This window comes from Choloepus didactylus, chromosome 16 (genome assembly GCF_015220235.1).
Source record: "Choloepus didactylus isolate mChoDid1 chromosome 16, mChoDid1.pri, whole genome shotgun sequence".
In the NCBI taxonomy this organism is placed as follows: domain Eukaryota; kingdom Metazoa; phylum Chordata; class Mammalia; order Pilosa; family Megalonychidae; genus Choloepus; species Choloepus didactylus.
In genome coordinates, this window is record NC_051322.1 from 26,049,768 (window position 1) to 26,071,386 (window position 21,619).

Below are 21,619 nucleotides of genomic sequence, written 5' to 3' on the forward strand. Positions count from 1 at the left end.
GAGAGCAGCCGCACAGCCCCTGTCCTTCCAAGTGAGCTCGGCTTCCCGGCTTTCCGAGCAGCCCCCGCCCGAGAAACGAAATCATCTCAGCGAAGAGGGGCAGCTTCCCACTTCCAATTCCCTCTCTCCCTCCCTCCCTCCCTTCTTCCTGTACCTTCCTCATCCCATCCCTGAGCCCAGGAAGTCCTGGGCTTGCAGCCAGCCTCTCACTATGCAAAGCAGATCCGGGATTGGAGGAGGGCGTTTGACCAGGAGTGGGCTTTAACAAATTCCTTGGGGACCTGGATTCCCGAGGAAGAATGGCAGTGACCCACCACGGATTGGGGACCCAGTCAGTCAGCCCAGAAAGTGGGAGATTATACAAACAGATGTAAAGACCCGCTAACAACATGTGTGAACCTGTCTACCTGTCTACAAGGCTGGGACAGGATGTGAGGCGCGAAGAATCCAGTTTCAACCAAGTGATGTCTCAAAAAAAAAAAAAAAAATGCCATCTCAATATTGGTTTATGTTTATTTTCCTCTGACCGAATCTGTGAAGATATCCTTGACCTTTACTCCATCTGAATATGAACCAGCTCATCCGAAGTTGTATCAACAGGTAAAACAATTGTAGCCTTGACATGGCTCTCTCTTCTTTTCATCTATCTCCAGCCCACAGTCCAGAAGCCATAAAATTCAGTTTAGTGGTTCAATTAAACACACGTGTATAGTGGCAGTAAGTGTGCTAAGTGCTGGTGATGTGAAAATGAATGACACAGTTCCTTACAGCCCAGGAGTTACATATAGTCTAGTGATATGTTCCTATAATTTGCTCAATTTCTGGGCCAATCAATACAAAGTAGGTTGCTGGTAGGAAGTAAAGAATTAGAACAAGCTAGCACAAGTGAAGGTAAGGGACCAACCAGGAATAGCAATGAGCTTAAAAAGTTAGATTTCAGAAGAGGGAGCTTTGCTTGGTGGGTATAGGATGTTTGTGATTCCTCCTAAATACCTGTCCTTTTTAAAACTAACATAATTTCTTAAAGGTTCTTTTCATAAACGGTATCATTAAAGTATCTCTTACTACCTTTTTTTTCTGTCAAGGAGCATTATGGCAAATATTTCCTGCTGAGGATATAAAGTATAAATAAAGAACACTGAGAAAATATAAAGGACATTATCAAATACCTTGACCCAATTCATGGCTCAAAATAACTTCCCTTCTACTTTGTTCCTTCACAGGTTAAAAGAGATGGAGATCTCCACAAGGATTCAAAGAAGAGTCCCAGTGGTTATTAAAATTCTGCATTAGATCTTTTAGAAAAGGTAAAGAAACCAGCATTCTACTTAGGGAAAAAGGAAGTTAATGGTTTACTAAGGCTTTTCAAATATAGCAGATGGGAGCTAGCTGTTGTGGCTTGCTGGAGAACTAAACAAGAGAAAATAGGTGTATGATCAACCTAAACAGCGTTAGCTTTAAAATGGTTTATTGAGGTAGCTAAGGAGGTAGCTTTTTGGAGAGGTTTATTTTTTTCATTCCTTATTATCTTTTATTTTAATTGGGGTGAAATTCATATAACATACTCTTCCGGTTTGCTAATGCTGCTGCTATGCAAAACAACAGAAATGGATTGGCTTTTATAAAGGGTGTTTATTTGGTTAGAAAGTTACAGTCTGAAAGCCATGAAATGTCCAAATGAAGGCATTGAATCAAGTATACCTTCATCAAAGGAGGGCCAATGGTGTCTGGAAAATCTCTTTTAGCTGGGAAGGCATGTGGCTGGTGTCTGCTGATCTCAGGTTATGTTTCAAAATGGCGTTCTCCAAAATGTTGCTCTTAGGGCATTTGTCCTCTCTTCGCTGCAGCTCCTCTTCAACATGTCACTCTCAGTTGCTCTTTATATAAGACTACAGTGAATTAATCAAGGCCCACGCTGAATGGGTGAGGCCACACCTCCATGGAAATTATCTAATCAGAGTTATCACCTACAGTTGGGTGGATCACGTCTCCATGGAAACACTCAATCAGAAGGTTCCAAACTAATCAACACTAATACACCTGTCCCCACAAGATTGCCTTAAAGAATATGGCTTTTTCTGGGGAATATAATATATACAAACCAGCACAGATACAAATAACCATATAAAGTGTACAATTCAATGATATTTAGTGTATTCAAACTATTGTGCTACCACCAGCTCTCTCTAGTTTCAACATTTTCATCACTCCATGAACATATGGGTTTAAATTTGTACGTTTTAAGGAAAGAAACTAACCTTTTTGGTCATCTATCATAGGTCCCGCACTATTTTGAGCATTTTACATAAATTAACTCAATCCTTATAACAACCCTATGAGAATAGGTATCATTATCCCCATTCTATCCATAGAATGGAAATTGAATTTCAGAGGTTAAGGAATTTACCCAAAATAATACAGCTAGTGGTGAGTGAAAAAACAGGATTTGAATTCCACTCTGTGTTCTCACATCTTTCCACCACTCTACCCAACTTCCCCTAAAAGAAAAGTGGATGATGGGTCAAAGGACCAATCAGACTAAGACTTCCTGAATGAAGTCAGAGCAGAACCAATATCTTACTCAATTTTTCTTGCCATACCTTCCACAGTACCTAACCCCTAGCAAGCGTTCAGTAAGAGTGTTTAACTTGAATTGATTTGAAATTAATCCTCTCTGAGGAGGTGACATTTAAGCAAAACAGTGAAAAAGAGTCGGTCAGATGAACATTTTGGGGAAGAATGTCCCAAGCAGAGGGAATAGCAAGTACCCTGAAGTAGGAAGTTACCCAGTAGTATTTGAGTTACAGCCAGGAGGTGGATGTGATGGAGCTAGGTGGGCCAGAAGAGGAGACATAGGAAGTGTTTGGAGAGGAAGCCCAAGGTCAGATCATGTAATGCCAAACTTTAAAAAGTTTCAACCCTAAAAGTACATGATCAACATATTTTGATACTTTACAAGAAAGGACACACGATTAAGCTGTTAGAAGTAATGATGATTTATGGAATGACTATTATGTGCCAGACACTGGGGTAGAACATTTAAGTGCATGATCTCCTTTAATCTGCACACTATTTCTGCAAGGTAGGTATTATCCCAGGTTTGCAACTGGAGGAAAATGAGGAACCAGAAATAGCATATAACTTGTTTCAAGCAGTTAGTAAGTGACAGAGACAAGATTTGACTCAGGTCTCTTTGACTCCAAATCCCATGCCTTTTCCGCTATACCACATGTTCTCATTTGAGGCTATGAGTAAGGACAAAGAGTTCATACATGCATGCATTCAACAAATAATTATTGTTCATTGCTATATGTCAGGCACATAGAAATAGTATTAAAATGGAATATGGCATTTTAAAATTTCTTTTTGTTTGAGTATACTCTTACAAATCATTTGTTTTTTTTAAACTTTGCAGATAGATGGACTATAAGGCAATTGCCGAGCAAACTGCCCAAGAAGTTTTAGGTTACAGTCAAGATACATCAGGCTGGAAAGTGGTTAAAATTTCAGTAAGAAAACAAGTTAAATATGTTTCAACAGTTTGTTTTTTAATGAAAAACAGTTCCTTGTAAAGACGTTTTTTTTTTAAATTTCTTTTACAAATCAAGAAAAAAATGTATGTTTGCATTTTTTTCATTTCCATTTTTTCTGTATCTGACAGCTAATTTATTTGTGGATTTTTATTCCCCTTTGAGAAAAAGATAACTGTTTCCGGCAAGGCTTCTGAAAAATTCAATGGAAAAATGTGAGTACAATTTCCTATTTGCAATCATTTTAAATTCAATGCCCCTTCATTTACTCTAACAAATTATTACTTACTGATCAGGAAATAGAAATTAATTATGAAGTCAGTAGGTTAAAATGTGATAGTAATAAAAATAGAGCATTTATGTACCTGCTATCATTTATTTTCAAACCTGAAGATAATCAGAAAAATAATCCTTCCAGTGAATAATTCACTAAGATAGGAAATTTCTACTTTCAGAAAGAATTACTGTAAAGGCAAATTGATATTTTCTTGCTGATAGTTATATTTGATCATCTTTGAAACCCTTCACTTTTCCATTAAATGAATCACTAAACAGTAAAGTTTATTTACTCATTTTATTTCTATTGCTGTTATATGCAATTTTTTTTCCATAAGCTGCTTTTAAGGACATTTTTTATTATCCTGTTATTTCAAGTACAAGTATACTAAGGGAAATTGGGCTGATATTTTTTGACAACTTGTTCATATATTGCTCATGATGCCATCAGGTCATCATATCTTATTAAGCAGACCAAATTTTATTCAATTAATTTTCTTTTAGAGTCCACTAACTTCCTCGTTTCCAGACGCCATCAGCCATTCTTCATTGAAGGTATCCTCTTGTTAATGCCTTAGTTTGGACACTTTTATGGCCTTAGGACTGTAAATTTGTAACCAAATAAATCCCTTTTATAAAACCAATCCATTTCTGGTATTTTGCATAATGGCAGCATTAGCAAAGCAGAACAGTAGCACTTTCATAAATAAAATTGGGGGGCAATGGGTAATCTCAAACCCAAGCACACGAGGGTAATAAACTTTTGGATAAGATGGTTTTTTGGTGCCTTTCAGATCAGACCAGTAGAGACAGCCACTCACACATCAAAGAAACATTGTAAGCTACTCATGTATTCAGCAAGTAGTTACTGGGTATTTATATACAAGGTGATAAAGAATACACAATGCCTAGAACAATTCAAAGAATAGCCACAGGGAGATTAAATCTGAGACTGTTTTAAAGTTTTATTGAAAATTTTTATCAGAGATATTTAAATTTTACATGCAAAACTAAACAGACAGGCAATTGGAACATTTTGCACTCACAGTTTGAAATTTATATGCACCATGCAATATTTATCTATTGATGTGCAAATTACCCCCGCAACTTAGAACTTAATAAACATTTATTATCTCACGATTTCTGTACTTCAGGAACCCAGGCATAACTTAGCTTGGTGCCTCTACCTCAAGGATTGTCTCAAGGCTGCACAGTGTGGGCCAGGACATCTAAAAGTTCAACTGAGGGAGGTTTTACTTCCAGGCTCACTCATGTGGTTGTTGGTAGTTTCCCCTCAGTTCCTTGTGGACTGTGGGACTGAGGCCTCAGTTCGTTGGTGGCTCTTAGCTAGAAGCCTCCCTCAGTTTCTTGACACATGGACCTCTCTAGTGGGTGCTCACAACACAGCAGTTTGCATCCCTCAGAATGAGGTCTCCAATAGAGACCAAGAGAAAGAACGGGCAAGCAAGACAGAAGCCAGAGTCTTTTTGCAGTCTAATCTTAGAAGTCACATCCTATCACTTTTGCAATAGTCTTTTCTTAAGAAATGAATCACTAGGTTCAGCCCTGTTTTAGTTTCCTAGTTTGCTTAAGCAAATACCATGAAATGGGTTGGCTTAAACAATGGGAAGTTATTAGCTTATGGTTTTGAGGCTGAAAGAAAGACCAAATCAAGGTGTCATCAAGGCAAGGCTTTCTTCCCAAGACTGTGACATTCTGGGGTTGGCTGCTGGCCATTCCTTGCTCCTCTGTCACTATGGCAAGGCACATATATGGTGGAGTCTCCTGGTTTCTACTGATTTCAGCTTCTGGCCTCTTCCTGTGGCTTTCTCTCATCTATCTAAATTTAATTCTCCTATAAAGAACTCCAGTAATAGGATTAAGACTCATACTGATTAAGGTGGGTCACACCTTATCTGAAGTAGCCTCATCAAAACATTCTACTTACAATGGGTTCACACCTACAAGAATGGATTAAATTTAAGAATATTTTTCTGGGGTACACACAGCTTCAAACCACCACAAGCTCTCACCACCCGGAGGTTGTGCTTAAGTCCCTTATGCCTTTGACTCTTTGCTGATGGGTCTGTGTGTGGCTTGGTTAATGCTTTCAAGCCTGCCTCACATCCCACTCTGATTGCACCTTAGCAGTGCATCCTAGGGCATAAGCACAACCTTCCAGACCCCTAGGATAAGAGTGATCTTACAAGGGTCATTTTTTTTAAATTCAGTTTTATTGAGATATATTCATGTACAATACAGTCATCCACAGTGTACAATCAGCTGTTCACAGTGCCATCATATAGTTTGGAATTCATCACCCCAATCAATTTTTGAACATTTTCCGTACTCCAAAAAGAATAAAAATAAGAATAAAAATAAAACTAAAAAAGAACACCTAAAGCATTCCATCCCCCCATCCCACCCTATTGTTCATTTAGTTTTTGTCCCCATTTTTCTACTCATCTGTCCATACACTGGATAAAGAGAGTGTGAGCCACAAGGTTTTCACAATCACACAGTCACACCATGTAAGCTACATAGTTATGTAATCGTCTTCAAGAATCAAGGCTACTGGGTTGCATTTCCACAGTTTCAGGTATTTCCTTCTAGCCATTCCAACACACTAAAAACTAAAAATGTATATCTACATAGCACATAAGAATGCCCTCCAGAGTGACCTCTTGACTCCATTTGAAATCTCTCAGCCACTGAAATTTTATTTTGTTTCATTTTGCTTCCCCCTTTTGGCCAAAAAGATTTTCTCAATTCCACAATGCTGGGTCCAGGCTAATCTCCAGGAGTCATGTCCTGTGTTTCCAGGGAGATTTACACCCCTGGGAGTCATGTCCCATGTGGGGGGTGGGGGTGGGTAGTGAGTTCACCTGCCGAGTTGACTTAGTTAGCTGGAGAGAGAAGCCACATCTGAGCAACAAAGAGGTTCTCTGGGGGAAACTGTTAGGCACAATAATAAGTAGGCTTAGCCTTTCCTTTGCACTGACAGGCTTCATAAGGGCAAGCTCCAAGATCGAGGGCTTGGTCTACTAAATTGGTAGTCCTCAATGTTTGTGAGAATATCAGTAATAACCCAGGTGGGGAAGTCCAACATTTCCACATTTTCCCCCAGTTCCTCAGGGGGGACAAGGGCCATTTTTATTGTCTCTTTCCATGGTACTCTCCAGTTAAACTTCTGACTGGTCTAGTTTGGGTTGTTGTTATTAGTTTCATGTAGTTAATAGTCTTCTCTGAACTGCTTGCCTCTCAGATCTCTATTGTTTTTGACCATTTCTCCACATTGTTTTCCAAATAAAATCAGTCCCCTCAGGCAGAGCAGAGGAGCTCCCAGTCATTATAGATTCTCAGCTTGCCTCTCTCATTGTAAGGGAGAGGATAATTGGGTCCCCAGTATTCACAGGTTATTGTGCTTTGGGCCCACCAGTGTGAGCTGATTAGGGGAAGGGAACCCCAGTCTTCTCAGCAGCTCCTGGATGGAATGGAGCTTTCATAGCATGAGCTGGGTTGCAGGGATGAGAAAAGTTGTTAGCTTACCCCTTGTAGCACTAAACTTGCAGCTGGTGGGGAGAGGAATCCCTTGTTTCCTTGACTGCACCCACCAAGAACAGAATTTCCATAACACAGAGGTGGGGGGGGGGGGGTGGGTGTGAGTAAGTTATAGCTCAATTGCCACAGAGACTTTTCTTACCTAGATTTAATAGACTTTCTTGAATAAATGTTTCTGCATTTGCTGTATTCCCTTAGGTCAGTTTCCAGAAATTGTTAAATGATTTTTTAAAAAGAATTTTCACCATTTAAATAGTGTTTCACTATAGAGAGGGTATACTGACCTCCTCACACAGCCACTTTAGAAATCCTTCCCCTAACTCATTAGTACTACATTGGAAATACCAAAAATAAGATTGCTAAAATTCTATAAGTGTCTTGTCATCTTAAAGGTGCTTCCTCACGTTTACAATTTTTAATATGCAAAAGCAGATATTGTACACTATTTTTATTTTCTCTTCTCTCACCCTCCTAGTTGCTGTTCTGGCACTACCCGGTCACAAAAAAAATAAATAAATAAAATAAAAAATATTTAACAGGTTTTAAATTAAATATTAAGTGCCCAGGTGGAAGGAACTAGGCAAATATAGATGTAAAGTATCATTAGAATTATTATAAGTCTATTGCAATCAAGAGAGCTTTTCATAAGTTCCTATCTTTTCTAGGGAACTTCTTTCAAATGTCAGGTTGGCTTTGAATAATATATGAGGTACAATGAGGCCCACACTTAAGTGGAAACTTGATATGTGATAGAAGAGGCATTACAAAACAATGGAGGAACAATCAACTGTTCAATAAATTGTACTGATATAATTTTTATTCATATGTTAAAAGAATAACATTAGATCCCCAACTTAAACTCACATCATGCATGAATGTCCATTCCAGGTAGATTAAAGTCCTAAATGTGAAATACAAAACTATAAAATTTTAGAATAAAATGTAGGAGAGTATCTTAATGATCTTAGGGTAGGGAAGGATTTACATGAAGACAGATTTAAAAGAAAGTATTGAATGAAAAAAGGCAAAATTCAGAAAAATATGTGTGCTATACTGTTTACATAAAGTTAAAAACTGAAGTAGAAAAAACAAACACAACATCTAATGCCTGAAAGTCCTCTGTTTCAGTATCATCCATCCCTAGTACTGTCACAAATAACTATAAAAAGGTTTGGGCAAATCTTCCAAAAATATCTTCCATACAGTGTTCCCCTTCTTACCTTCATATTCTTGAGCTTTCTATCTTTTCAACATTTGTTATACAGTCCAATGATTGTTTGATTATAAGTCTGGCTCTCCACTAGACTGAAGCTACATTAGAGTAGAAAGTCTTTTCTCCTTAGGGGTCCACTTAAATACTCATTAAATGTTTGATCACTCAATCAATGAAATAATGTTATCAAAAGATTAGGGTTAGGGATTAATAAATATATGATGAATAGCTGTTTTTTGAAAGGCACCTAATTAGGTATTTGCTAGAAATAACGAAAGCTTAAAAACTCTTAGTCTTCAAACTTTTGCAATCTAATTAGAGAGAACAGATTAATAAAAACAACCCATGGCAATATATGCAAACCTCACAAAAAATAGTTTTATACTTAAATCTGAACTGTTTCATGTCTAACTTCACTAGATTGTGAGCTTCTTTTTTTTGCAGTGCTGATGATGTCAGATATTTCCTCACTGCCTTGTACAGCGCTTAATTATAAGCACTTAAAAACTTTGTAGATCTGAAGGAAGGAAACCTTACGTACTAAGGAAATTTGAAAATATTTCTTAGAGAAAATTAGGAAACAATTGAGCTTTTAAAGAAAACAAATAGACAAATATTTTACTGAATTCCTTATTGGTTTACCAAATCATGAAAGCAAAGGTTCAGAGGAATATGGTTTTTATATCACTTCCTCTAAAAATTTTAACTTTTTAGAAGTTTAAAAGTTTGATTTTACTAAAGCCTGTCCCCTTGATTTGAAAAGAATGATTAACAGAGAAGACAGGGTATAGCCAATATTGTTCAGACTTTGTTTAACAACCTTCTGCTAAATAGTAGGTGTTAATCCAGTTCTCTCACACTTTCTTAATTTTATTGATAGTTAACCAAATCCACACAAATGTTAGTTACTTGTCCAAGTTGTTGATCATAAAATAAAATTAAGACTAATTCAAGACAATACTAGTTCATCCACACTGAGGTTGGTAAACTATCTGACCCTCTACCAAAAAAAGTTTACCAACCCCTATTCTAGCCACTTTACATCCTTAAATTAAGAATTGGTTCTGGAAGTTATTCTTATGCATTATATAGATATGCCTTTCTAGTTTTACAGTATTGGAATAGCTAGAAGGAAATACCTGAAACTGTTGAACTGTGACCCAGTATCCTTGATTCTTGAAGATGACTGTAGAACTATGTAGCTTACATGGTGTGACTGTGTGATTGTGAAAACCTTGTGGCTCACACTCCCTTTATCCAGTATATGGACAGATGAGTAGAAAAATGGGAACAAAAATTAAATGAATAATGGGGGGATGGGAGGAAATGGGATGTTTGGGGTGTTCTTCTTTACTTGTATTTTTGTTCTTATTTTTATTTTTATTTTTTGGAGCAATGAAAATGTTTAAAATTGATTATGGTGATGAATGTACAACTATATGACAGCACGGGAACAATTTTACACTGTAGTTTTTAGAATTTTTTTAAAAAGAAAAAAAAGAAAAAAATTAAGAATTGGAACCATAAAATATTGCACAGCCATGCAAACTTCTCATCGATTACTGTTGGCTTATGATAAATACAGCAGGTAAAAGTTGATTAGAAAGATTTTAGAATGATCCTAAATAAAATGAAAGCACTCCTTTTAAACCTTTTAAAAAGACAACGAAGAAAACATTATGTATAAACACAATTTGTAGAAAAAATAAATTTCAAAAAAAGTTAAATAAACCTGTATATTCAAATAAACCTGGCTTGTTCCAATTGAATATTATTGTATTGAATTGCTAGTATTACCTTCAAGTTTTCTTTGCTATTATTTGCTAAATTAGCCCACCTTTATATTTGATTACATTGCATTTTCAGCTTACACTAAACTTGTTAAATTTGGAGTTTTCTTCATTTGTTAACTATAGATATCGTGTTGAAGTGATAATTCCAGAATCAGCATGCAAAGTATCTGATTTCCTTTTCCGACCTGATAACAGACTTACGTGGGATAAATCATTGAAAGCATACAAAACAGTACAGAGGATTGATTCGGTAATTTGTTGTCTTATATTGACCTTTTACTGTATTAATATATTTTTAGTTGTTCTATATCTTAGCAATTTGAGTTTATTAAACCCATGTTATATAGACACTTAGTATTTTCTCAATTCAAATTGTTTAAATCTTCATCAAGGCATTAAAACCCCTCTTTATTAGTCAACTGTTTAATTCCCATTAACTTTTTTCTATTTGTAAATACATACCACATTCTGAATCTCACACATGAGCTCTCTTGCATACTGAACTCATGGACTCACCTCCTCAGTTAGGTTAAAAAGTAAAAAGAGTAAGCTTGCCTGGTTGATTTGAAGTCAGGAGACTTAGTCATATTAAGCTCAGTAACAGGACAATGAAAACATACTATGGGGATTTAAGACCAGAAAATAGTTTTTTTTTAAAACAAAGGAAAAAGTGTGAAATAACATTATATAGGCTGTTGAAGTTTTAGAAACACTTTCAAGTACTTTAACAGAGATGATGAGAGAGAGAAAAAAAACTAGAGGAAAAAAATATAGAAAATCAGAATAGAAAGTTGAAGACACAGAGAAGTGAGGGAAAGGAAAAGGGAGTAAGAGAGGCAAGAAGGGGCTCTACCCATCCCTTCCCGGACAGATGTTTCCATTCCTATGATCGAGTAATTCATTCTACAAGTACATTTAAATTTGTTTAATTTGTTTAATTTTCTTTCAGGGAAATTGTAGGTTTACAGAAAAATCATAAAATACAGAGTTCCCGTATACCACCCTGTTATTAACAACTTGCATTAGTGTGGTATATTTGTTACAATTGATGAAAGGATATTTTTACATTGTACTATTAACTATAGCCCATGGTTTATACTTGAGTTCACTATTTGTGTTGTACATCCCTATGGTTTTTTTGTTCTTTAATTTTTATTCTAGAAACATATGCAACCTACAGTTTTCCATTTTAACCACATTTAAATATATAATTCAGTGCTGTTAATTACATTCACAGTGTTGTGCAACCATCACCAGCATCTATTACCAAAACTTTTCTATCACCCCACATAGAAATCTGTACAATTTAAGCATTAACTCCCCAATCTCTGCACCCACCTTGGCCCCTGGTAACTGATAATTCTATTTTCTGACTCTATGAATTTGCTTTTCTAATTCTTTCAGATGAATGAGATGATATAATATTTGTCCTTTTGTGTCTGGCTGATTTCACTCAACATGATGTTGTCAGGGTTCATCCATGTTGCATTGTTCTAGTTTGCTAATGCTGCCAGAATGCAAAACACCAGAGATGGATTGGCTTTTATAAAAGGGGGTTTATTTGGTTACACAGTTACAGTCTTAAGGCCATAAAGTGTCCAAGATAACACATCAGCAATCGGGTACCTTCAATGGAGGATGGCCAATGGTGTCCAGAAAACCTCTGTTAGCTGGGAAGGCATTTGGCTGGCGTCTGCTCCAAAGTTCTGGTTTCAAAATGGCTTTCTCCCAGGACATTCCTCTCTAGGCTGCAGTTCCTCAAAAACGTCACTCTTAGTTGCAGTTGGGATATTTGTTCTCCCTCGGCTTCTTCGGAGCAAGAGTCTGCTTTCAGCGGCCGTTTTCAAACTGTCTCTCATCTGCAGCTCCTGTGCTTTCTTCAAAGTGTCCCTCTTGGCTGTAGCTCCTCTTCAAAACGTCACTCACAGCTGCACTGAGTTCCCTCTGTGCGTCAGCTCATTTATATGGCTCCAGTGACTCAACTTAGACCCACCCCAAATGGGCAGAACAACACCTCCATGGAAATTATCCAATCAGAGTCATCACCCACAACTGGGTGGGGCGCATTCCAAAGAAACACTCAAAGAACTGCAATCTAATCAACACTGATAACATCTGCCAACACAAGATTACATCAAAGATAACAGCATTTGAGGGACATAATACATTCAAACCAGCACATGCATGTATCAGAACTTCATTTATTTTTACATCTGAATAATATTCCATTTTATGTATATACCACATTTTATTTCTCTGTTCATCAGTTGATGAACAATGGCTTGCTTCCATTTTTGGCAATTGTGAATAATGCCACTATGAATATTGGTGTACTAATACCTCCTTGAGTCCCTGCTTTCAATTCTTTTGGTTATATACCTAGAATTGCTAGATCATGTAGTTAATACTATACTTAACTTTCTGAGGAACAGCCAAACTGTCCTCCACAGTAGCTACACCATTTTACATTCCCATGAACAATGAATGGGTATTCCTAATTCCCTACATCCTCTCCAACACTTGTAATTTCCTTTTTAAAAAATAGTAGCCATTCTAGTGAGTGTGAAATAGTATCTCGTGGTTTTGATTTGCATTTCCTTAATGGTGTTGAACATACATTCATGTGCTTTTTTGACCATTTGTTTATCTTCTATGGAGAGATGTTTATACCAAGCTTTTGCTCATTTTTAAATTGGGTTGTTTGTCTTTTTGTTATTGAGCTATATATAGCATTTCTTTATATATGTTTGATCAGATGTGTGGTTTCCAGATATTTTCTCCTTTTATGTAGGCTGACATTTTACTTTCGTGATAAAATCCTTTGATGCACAAAAGTTTTATATTTGATGATGTCTCATTTATCTATTTCCTTCTTTTGTTACTTTTGTTTACTGTGTCAAGTCTAAGAAACTTACACTTAACACAAGGTCCTGAAGATGCTTCCCTATGTTTACTTCTAGGAGTTTTAAAGTTCTGATTCTTATATTTAGGTCTTTGATCCAGCAAGACCAGTTAGCTACCATGTAGTCCATATAGGAAATAATGGTGGCCTGAGTTAGAGTGGTAGCAGTGGAAAGGAAGATGAATCAGAGGATTCAAAGATATATTTTAGAGAGGAGTCAGTAAGACTTACTAATGGAAGGATAGAGAGGAATCAAAGGTAAGTCCTCTAAAACTGGATTGTGGTGATAGTCGCACAACTAAATACATTTACTTTAGTAAACTCTTTGAATATACACTTAAAATGGGTTTCCTCAGGGTATGTAAATAGTAGCTTAGTAAAGCTGATTTTTAAAAATGAGTTCTAGGTTTTTGGCTAATAATAACTTTGTTAATAAAATGTGAATGATGGAGTAAAACATGATTTTTACAACTGATTTGAGTTTGTAAAATTCCCATTCACTGGGTCTTTGGGTCTTTGAGACTACAAGCCTCATTCCACACATCAAATCAAACAAAAATAAACAAATACTCCACAGATCTGCCATCATCTTGTCATTTATTTAGAACTCTTCCTTTTATTAAAATAATTTTAAAGTTTGGGAGGGAAGAGAGGTTGTAGAAAAGCCCAGGATGGTAAATCAGTTTCATCTTGTAGAGCAATCCTGAAGTTCCTATCCACTCACTACACATGTCCACAACCCCTTTGGGATTTGAGCCTTCAGTTTGAGAAATATTGTCCTTCACAACTAAAAATCCAAACTTTGACTGTTTCTTTCATGATTATATGATACTGATCATACAATTCCAGTAGCACTTCAAATATTTCTGCTGTTGCTGCAAATCAGTTGTAATAATGGAAGGAATACTGGACTTGGAGTTGAAACAAAACAAAACAAAACAACAACAACAACAAAAAAAACACCACACACTTGAAAACAAACTCGGAGAGATTATGTGACTCACCCAAGGTCACCACAGTCAATACGTGACACAATCAGGACTTGTACGTCGTCTCCTGATTCCAAATCTGATTCCCTTTCCAGTATTACCACAGTTATTTCTGAATAGTATTACACTGTAATAAGAATTACTTTATCTCTCCCTATGAATGTTTTTAGTTTTCCTCTCCAGTAGTACTAAATCAATGTATTTCCTAGAACTTAATACCTAGCCAGAGTGGAATAGTAGAGAGTACTATACAGCCAGTCGGGAAACTGATTTCTAATTCTGCACTTTTCTCTAGTTGTGCATAGGATTTAACCGTTAGGAATCAATTTCTTCATTTAAAATTAAAAGAGTAGATGATCTCCAGATTCCTTCCTGAATTCTCTACATTCATAGCTATAGGCCTAATGCTGCTTTAACACAGAAAATTCATGCATGTTTAGTGATATCTTAAAACTTCAAAGCCCTACTTTTTTGAAGTAGAGGCCAACTTTGTGCAATAAAATTCTTTGGGGGAACAATACAAAGAATAGATAATTAAAATAATTGTTGCAATCTTTATGTTTTGATTTGTTGCAGGACACAGTCATATGTCATACCATTACACAAAGTTTTGCCATGGGCTCAATTTCCCCCCGAGATTTTGTCGACTTAGTATACTTCAAGTGCTACGGAGGGAATGTTAACATTATCAGTTGTAAGTTGAAATGTTTTACCCACATTTTGGAATCACTGAGTCATTAATATAATTTTCCTTTAGTTCACAGTTTGAAAGAAACTATATTTTCAGTTATTTCCTATGTGTTTTTATTTATTCAGTGTGACCAACAAGTACATGTATCAAGTAGACAAGTCTAATGTTTAACCCAGCTCCAGAGGTGCCATTTACATCCTAGTCAATGATTATGGCATCTCCTGGACTTGTGTAGGATATGCCCTATAGATAGTTATAGGCTAAAACTTAAGGAATACATTTTTAAATTCCTAAGAAACACTAATTATTATTTTTTTGGATATATAAATTTATATTTAAATTGTTTAGAATGGGCAAATACTGTAACTGACAAAACTGTTGAAGAAACTTCCACTAGATGGGTCTTTACATAAATATGCTTATAATATTTCCTTTAGAAACTGGAGGTTCTGATCTATCCCTAGTGCCCCCCCTCCCCGCACATGTTATCACTCTGCAAAATGCAAATGTGTAACCATTTCCTAACTTGAATTATTCATAAAATATACCAATTTATACCATAAAGGTCTCTGGACTCAGACAGCTTAAGGGAATTCATAGTGAAGGGACTTTGGTGAGACAGTGACATAGAGCTCTTTTTTTTCCATAATTAGATTTAATCTCACTGTGCCTATCTGTATAACTTTGCCAACTGTAAACTACTTGGAGGTAGGGGTAATTAAGTTTTGTTAATTATTACTTCCCAATGAGGTTTCAGTTACTCTAAGTAGTACTACAAGCTTCAGAGTCTGAACTGAGTCATAGTTTTATTAATACTCTCAAACACAGGTAACTCATACCACTAAGGACTGATGTTCAGAACTTCCAAATATTTTTAGTTATCTCATTTTATAAATGAAAGTGCATAAAAATTTATTTGCTTCCTACAACACAAAATACAGGCAGAATCATAAATCTGTTATTTTGCATATTTTGAAAGTAGATCATTTCTATCTCATTACTAATGGTCAGAAGAGAGGTAAAAAAAAAATAAGTGAAAGGTTAAAATCACAGCTAGAGGTAATCAGTCACTTAATGCACAAATCACTATTGAATTTGCTGTAAGCAATTTCCTTTGAATTAATTTTCAATGAATACTGATAGTTTTCTTCTTAATGTCTCTCTTTTTTTAAACTCTGTATGCACCTGATTTTGAGCTAATTACTTTGCATGCATCATCTCACTAATGAGGAAACTGAAATTCACAGAAATTAAGCAGTTAAGAAATCGTCACATCACTAATAAGCAGCTAAACCAAAATTAAAACTCAGGCCTTTCAGATTTTCCAAAATCTATGCTAACTACCACAATGTATGCCTCACAAAAGACCCACATGGATCTTTTTGTGGAATATAATAGATTTTTTTTTAGAAAAAGAAAGACAAGCATCACATCCATACTTTAAACAGAGAAAAAATATTTTAATATCACTTCTGGCAGTACCATTATGTCAAACTAATAGTCTCTTAGGTGATGATTCAGGCCCAACTTGTTGAAAATGGAAAACTAATGCAACCATACTAGTCAGCTAAGCTTCTCTTTAATATTATAATTCCCCCATAATTGATAGCTTATTTTGAAACCATATAGGAAAAACCATCTTCTCTGACAAGAGCGGGATTTAGTTGCACAGAATAAACATATATATTTTTAAATTTTTTAATATTGTTAGAAAGAGTATATATAATTATCATAAATTTAACCATAATCAAATCACCTCGTTTCTACATATACACACAACATGGATATTATGCTGCATTCTTCCCAAAATAAACTCTACTAGCAGAAGTGGGTATTTTACACTATCTTTATTGACAGGCTGTATAACCACAATATTTTTTTAAAAAACATGACTGGCAAAAATCTGTGATTCTGCTACATTAATAGAATAGTCTTTTCTTTCTGATTTCTTCTTTTGCTTCAAACCTTAGAAAGTAATTAAATGATAGTTTTAGCAACTTTTCCTTTATAAAAATGTTAGTTTATCTTTAGAAATATGAGCATGAAAAAATCTGAGAGGACAATAGTGCCAGACTGGTATTTTCCCATTTTTAGCCTGAGTGTATATTTGTATGCACAAACATACACACATATAGAAAACTAATGTTAATGTTGACAATAATTAAGTTAAATTAAATGCTGTATCAGACATTTTAAAAAATATGCTTCTGCAATTAGATTTTGTGGAATAGGTTTCATTTTTATTTTTTTTTAATCACTTAGCTGTTAGTGTGGATTTTCCACTGTATCCTCCATCTTCAAATTACATCCGTGGTTATAACCATCCTTGTGGCTATGTATGTTCACCTCTTCAAGGGTAAGTGTTACTTGCATTTGTTTATATCTTAAGTAGAAACAGAATGGGTAACTTTCTGTAAAGTATGATTTAAGATTGCTGGGAATAGTCACACATACACCTGCAAATATGTGCATGCACACACACAAACATTCCCCCACTTAACATTGAACTGATGTCTTATATTTCTCCATTAGAGTCACTTCTATAAATTAAGGAATGTTCCTGAATTACAAATAAATCTCCCCAGAATTATAATATTTATCAGCAATTAATAATATACCTTGAATGAATTCTTTCCAAAGGAAAGCAGATGCCTGCAGAATTAGGCATCCAATAGGTAAATTCAGGTAAGGGAAGAGCTGGAGAAATCTGAGATAAGTCAGTGCCTATAAATAACCAACCTAGGGATAAAATGGTAACATAAAATACACTCTATAAAAAGCATATACATTAATTCAATCCATATCATTTCACAAATTCCTCAAATTCCAATTTTTGCTAAATGACTTTTTAATAAAAGATATTGGCACATAAAACATATCAATAACTTGGTATTGATTAGCTATAAACCTGTCAATATAAGAAAAAAATATTTACGTAAAGGAAGTCAAGAAAAAATTAAATTTTAGAGCAGTATTCCTTAATGTTTTCTCTTTTGAATCAGTAAAATAAAAGAAACCCACAGTTATTTGCATGAATGGACAGGATCATTGGTGCAGATAATGATAAAAATAATCATAATGTGTTGTCTTTCTTACCCACCTATCAATTTGGAATCTATGACCAAGACTTCATTCTCCATAGCAGGGAAGACCAACACAAAAGGAAGGTTATTGCTCCAAATCAGCCAGGTAAATCAACTATCAACAGGAGTCCTAGTTGGGAAACTACAAGCCTTGAAGTGTACTTCACAGACAACATTCCCTTCTTGCACCTTGTCAGTTTTCCAAAAAAAGTGACAACTCTGATCTAGACATGTGATCAAATGTTCTCTTCTTCCAGGGAGGGAACACTGTGTAGCATCCTCCTGGAGTAAAGATATAGTCTCATTCATAGTCACAGAGAAAGATACTGACAAAAACAAAAACAAAAAATCTACTGTATTTTCCCTTTCCAGGCAGTTCCACCTTTTGGACAGTTTCCAAGCCATGTACAAAACTTCTAAAACATTGTCAGTAATAATTGTACTCCAATAAATATTGAAAAGGCTTTCTGAAGTGTGTAAAGCCCTCATAGACTCAAACAGAGATTCAAGACCATACCTACTACTAGTAGTAATATTCTCAGTCTAGCCATTTGAGGCACATAAAAATAGTCTATATTCTGCATAGAGAAGGGTATAAGGAAATGTACACACACTGTTGGTTGGCGCAGTGACCGTACTTCCTATAAGAATTTTGTGAAACTACATTCCCCCTTACACATTTTTTAGTTGACATTAAGTTTTTTCGTAAGTTTAAATTGATGAAAAGGGTGCAATGTCCAGAATACTGTAAATATTGTCATTTTAAAAACTGATTACATCCGCCTTGTAAATATACCCAATAGAATCTGAATACCATAGCAATTTGAACCCACATTACATTATCCTTTTCAAAATAAAAAATTTGAATATGACAGTAAAAAATTTAATATGATTCCTTTCCTCCTTAAAAAATTTAATATGATTCCTTTCCTCCTTAAACTCACATTTCATTCTTTTTCCCTCGTATAATTTTATCCAAATAGTATATATTTTATGTTTTCAAGTCTTTTATTAAATCACCCCATCATACTTCTCTGTGACAAAAAAGTATCAAAATTTAAATTTGTAATTTGTTTCCTGTGATTCATAAGTATCTAAATGTTAAAAAAACATATATATGCCTTCTGGATTGATTTGTTATCAGTACACATTGATCAAAAATTTTTAAATATAAATTTTGTTAAATAATTATTAAACATGGAAAACAAACTGTTGTTGGAAATGCATCTTTTATTGTTAGCAGAACTTAGCATTTACTATGCACCCATCACCATTATAGACAATTTACATTTATTTGACTCATTTGGTTCTCACAATAATCCTAAGAAGTGGGTAGGATTACTAGCCCCATTTTACAGGAAAGAAAACAAGCCCAGAGAGATTAAGTAACTTTCTCAAGGTTACACATAATTAATAGCAAACCCTGGCCTCAAACTGAGACTGGTTCCAGAGTCCATGGTTCCATCCATTACACTATTTATGTTTCATTTAACTGTGAACAGATATCACTTACTAATAAAATGAGAAGGCATTCAATATCAAATCTACCCATACCTTTCATTTTTATAGATCTTAGCCCTGAGAAGCTTTGTTCACATAAATAGAAGGTGTATAATTCTAGCAGTATTATTGATCCCTTGAATGTCTTCTGAGTTACATATAAAAATTACATAGTAACCTATCATCAAAATCATTTTTAACAATCTATCAGCTCACAACTCAGTGAAGTCCTTCCATTTTGTTGAAAGCAAATAATTAAATAGATGACTTGGAAAAGGATTTAGTCTTTCAACTCACATCCGAAAGATAAAATTTTCCCATTGGCACCTCAAAGATTTTTATATGCCGGGGTGAAGTTCCATAGTACTCTTCGTGACGGAGGACAAGTATGCATTTGTTTTGTAAAGCGAGAGAATGATGATTACGAACAGGCTGATGGGAAGGAAAACTTACATCTCCGTCAGAGACATATTCTCAGATCAGTAAAAGGAAGAAATACATATTCTTTAAAGTACAATACATTGAAAATGTATTCCCTTAAAAGTATTCATCCTCTCATACCCCTTGGAAAGTCTTCACATACTGTAGTTGGAAGATCACTGGGTAAGAGTATAACCTACTACAATATTCCTGGAGGGTAATTTGGAAATAACATTTCAAAATGTTAAATGCACAAAACCTTTGACTTGGAAATTATGTATTTATACAAGTGCAAATGGATACATTACAAAAATATTTTATCAAAACTTTATTTATACTTGCAAAAAATGAGAAACCACCTAAACAGTAGTCAGCAAGTCAAGAGGAAACTGGTTAGAGTATGAAATACTGAATGCAGTCATGAAAAATAATTAAGAAACTCTGTATGTATTGGCACAAAGGGAAATGTAAGAGGAAAAGAAAACCAGTAGCAGAAAAGTAAATCTCAGTTTTGTAAAAACAAAAATGTTTATATGTATATATGTGGGTATATATACATGTTGTACATATGTATGCTCTGTTTGTATATACAAAACAGTCTGAAAAGATAGTCAAAACTAAAAACAGTGATTATCCCTGGAGAAGAGAATGAAGAGAATAAGGGAGAGATAATCATCTTTAATTCTGAAAATTCTGTATTGTTTAATATTTTATAATTAGCATACATTACTTTCATAATTAAAAAATCAAGAAAATGACAAAAAGGAAAAGCTGTCTAAAGCTAGACTTTAAGACACATTCTGGCTTCTACTTTCTTAATGTTTTTATCAAAATTTTATAAAAATGTGTCTGCAAATCACTTTCCCTTTCCACCCCTTTCTTCTTCAGTAGCTCTTCTATGATAAGCACTATGGAGGGAAACAATGGCGAACAAGTCAAGAATCCTGCTCTCCATAAACTTGTAAATTCAGTAAGGTGTACTAAGAATTCTTTATCATGTTTAACTCTCTTTGCTTACAGGAACCCAGCATATTCCAAACTAGTGATGTTTGTCCAGACAGAAATGAGAGGAAAATTGTCCCCATCAGTAACTGAAGCAACCATGCCTTCTAACTTAGCAAGCCTCATCATAAACGCAAAAGAAGGAATAAAGGCCCTGAAGACATCTGGACATGAATGCAGTCATAGGGGTCATCCGTCATTCACAAAGAAGAAATGAGGCTGTTTTCCTCTAAGGTCATGTGTAGCAGTTACTGCAGTTTACCGTGAAAGCATAAATACTGTTAAACTACTCTAGACAGTATTCTTGTACATATTACTGCAGGTACCTGGTGAAAATAAGAACTCATAGTTATACAAGAGAACAGCATTAAAGGTAGTTTTTAATTTCACCCAAGAATGATGTTGAACAATGTGTTCTTAATATATTTGTATCTTTTGCTTTTTTCCCTGGAAAATGCTCTAAGTAAGATATGAATAAGGAAGCAGATGCAGTCAGAAGTCAGCATTTATTAGTTTAAAATACAACTTAAATTTGTTTTCCACTTCACTCACTGCTTCACTGAGCATTGTAGGAACCACGAAAATGAAAATTCCTCTAGATTTTATGACCCATGACATTTAGAATTTAAAATTGAATAAATCATGAATCAACTTCCAGT

General features: G+C 35.1%; 1 protein-coding gene across 1 annotated transcript; it reads left to right on the top strand.

Annotated features, from left to right (window-relative positions):
* The first annotated feature begins 489 nt into the window (after positions 1 to 489).
* On the top strand, positions 490 to 21,314 carry STARD6 (StAR related lipid transfer domain containing 6). Its single transcript, XM_037806340.1, has 8 exons — positions 490 to 600; positions 1,224 to 1,307; positions 3,416 to 3,509; positions 3,696 to 3,745; positions 10,497 to 10,623; positions 14,841 to 14,958; positions 17,218 to 17,311; positions 20,979 to 21,314. Exons 3-8 carry the CDS (start codon positions 3,420 to 3,422, stop codon positions 21,175 to 21,177), a joined length of 678 nt encoding a protein of 225 aa, XP_037662268.1. The 5' UTR covers positions 490 to 600; positions 1,224 to 1,307; positions 3,416 to 3,419; the 3' UTR covers positions 21,178 to 21,314.
* Positions 21,315 to 21,619: the final 305 nt, after the last annotated feature.

Coding starts and splice junctions, on each gene's coding strand:
- STARD6 (XM_037806340.1), top strand. CDS start 3,420: ATGGACTATAAGGCAATTGCCGAGCAAACTGCCCAAGAAGTTTTAGGT. Junction 3,510..3,695: donor GGAAAGTGGTTAAAATTTCA/GTAAGAAAACAA, acceptor TTCCCCTTTGAG/AAAAAGATAACTGTTTCCGG. Junction 10,624..14,840: donor CAGTACAGAGGATTGATTCG/GTAATTTGTTGT, acceptor GATTTGTTGCAG/GACACAGTCATATGTCATAC.